The following is a 1,667-nucleotide window of genomic DNA, read 5'->3' as shown; positions in this document are numbered from 1 at the left end:
TTGTAGGGTTATAGGGCTATAGGGCTATAGGGTTACGGGGCTATAGGATTGTAGGGTTGTAGGGCTATAGGATTGTAGGGCTATAGGATTGTAGGGCTATAGGGCTATAGGGATGAAGGGTTGTAGGGTTGTAGGGCTAAGGGGCTATAGGGTTACGGGGCTATAGGGTTGTAGGGTTGTAGGGCTATGGGGCTATAGGGCTTTATGGTATAGGGTAAATCGGTGGTTTCCGGAATTGGCATATCCATGCCATTGCGTCATCACAGCACAACAAATGTGTCTGCTCACCCGACTGCCCACAATCGCACACTCATCGAACGGTAAACACTAAATAAACACCAAACACTACATACTCAACACACTATCCTAAATAAACACTACACACTCAACACACTATCCTAAATATACATTAAACACTACACACTTGACACACTATCCTAAATAAACACTACACACTCAACACACTATCCTAAATAAACACTAAACACTACACACTTGACACACTATCCTAAATAAACACTACACACTCAACACACTATCACATGACTCAGGTATCCCATTCGCATCCACAGCGACCCACATATCGATCTATTGTTTTTGTTTAGGGTTCTGGGTGGCTGTAAAGTACTGACTTGTACTTTCCACACAGCGAAAAGAGAGACAGAGCCCTCTGTGTTTGCACTTAATGAGTCCACACGAAACCCGCAAGGGTTTAGGGTTTAGGGTAAAAACAGGACATACCACTAAGGGGAGGAATTTGCTCGCCGGAGGAACTGGAAGGAAAGAGTCGTACAACGCCATAGTGCAATCAACGGTCTCCTGCAACAAACAGCGAGAGAGAGGTTAACGAATGGAAACGTCTATATTCAAACATAGCATATATATTTCCACACACAGAACTATCCAAATCACACTCACACCCACGCCCACCCACACGCCCACCCGCCCACCCGCACAGAAACCCTAAACCCTCACCTGGCACACGGGGTCGTGGATGGTGACGAGCTTAGTGCCGTCAGGGAAGGTAGCCTCCACCTGCACTGAGTGCAGCACTTCGCCTACACCAGCCATCACCTGCCGATGCCCCAGCAGTTGCTTGCCCAGGCCCATAATGTCAGCCACCCGGCGCCCGTCGCGGGCCATTTCGCCTGCCTGTACACACACCCCAACACAGCAACGGTTAAAGCAGCACTACAAGTGACCAGCAATCACAGCTCTGGTGGATGATGTAATCGTACCTTTACGCACATACAAATGACCTGTCATTGGTGCAGTGCGTCTGTCTGAGTCACATGTGTTTAGTGTAGTAGCCCACGTGAGAGGTGTAGAGAGAAGTGCGTCTGCATTGCTCTAAACGCTTTATGTGCTATATGCGCACTAGCGCTTGCCCCGTGTCATTGATACAATGATCACAGTTGTGCTACTAGCACTGAGTGTGTGTAGTACTACCTACCACATGAGCCATTGCTAAAGTCATCACAGGTGTGCTACTAGCACTGAGTGTGTGTTGTACTACATACCACATGTGCGATGAGTGCTGTGGCCTCTGGCAGATTCAGTCGTACTCCACGAGCCAGTCTCCGCTGGGCCAAGATACCTGTGCGACAGTAGTAAGTGAAGCATAACAACCAGTGATATAAAAAGCATAGGAATCATTGATATAAAAA

General features: G+C 47.9%; 1 protein-coding gene across 1 annotated transcript; it reads right to left on the bottom strand.

Annotated features, from left to right (window-relative positions):
• Positions 1-519: 519 nt before the first annotated feature.
• SARC_08045 (hypothetical protein) lies at positions 520-1,143 on the bottom strand (the record flags this gene model as incomplete). Its single annotated transcript, XM_014297986.1, has 3 exons — positions 520-588; positions 742-819; positions 976-1,143. 3 exons carry the CDS (start codon positions 1,141-1,143, stop codon positions 520-522), a joined length of 315 nt encoding a protein of 104 aa, XP_014153461.1.
• Between the last annotated feature and the right edge of the window lie 524 nt (positions 1,144-1,667).

Source organism: Sphaeroforma arctica (assembly GCF_001186125.1).
Source record: "Sphaeroforma arctica JP610 unplaced genomic scaffold supercont1.686, whole genome shotgun sequence".
NCBI lineage: Eukaryota > Ichthyosporea > Ichthyophonida > Sphaeroforma > Sphaeroforma arctica.
The sequence above is the reverse complement of the archived record's forward strand: the minus strand, read 5'-3'. Positions and strand labels throughout refer to the sequence as shown.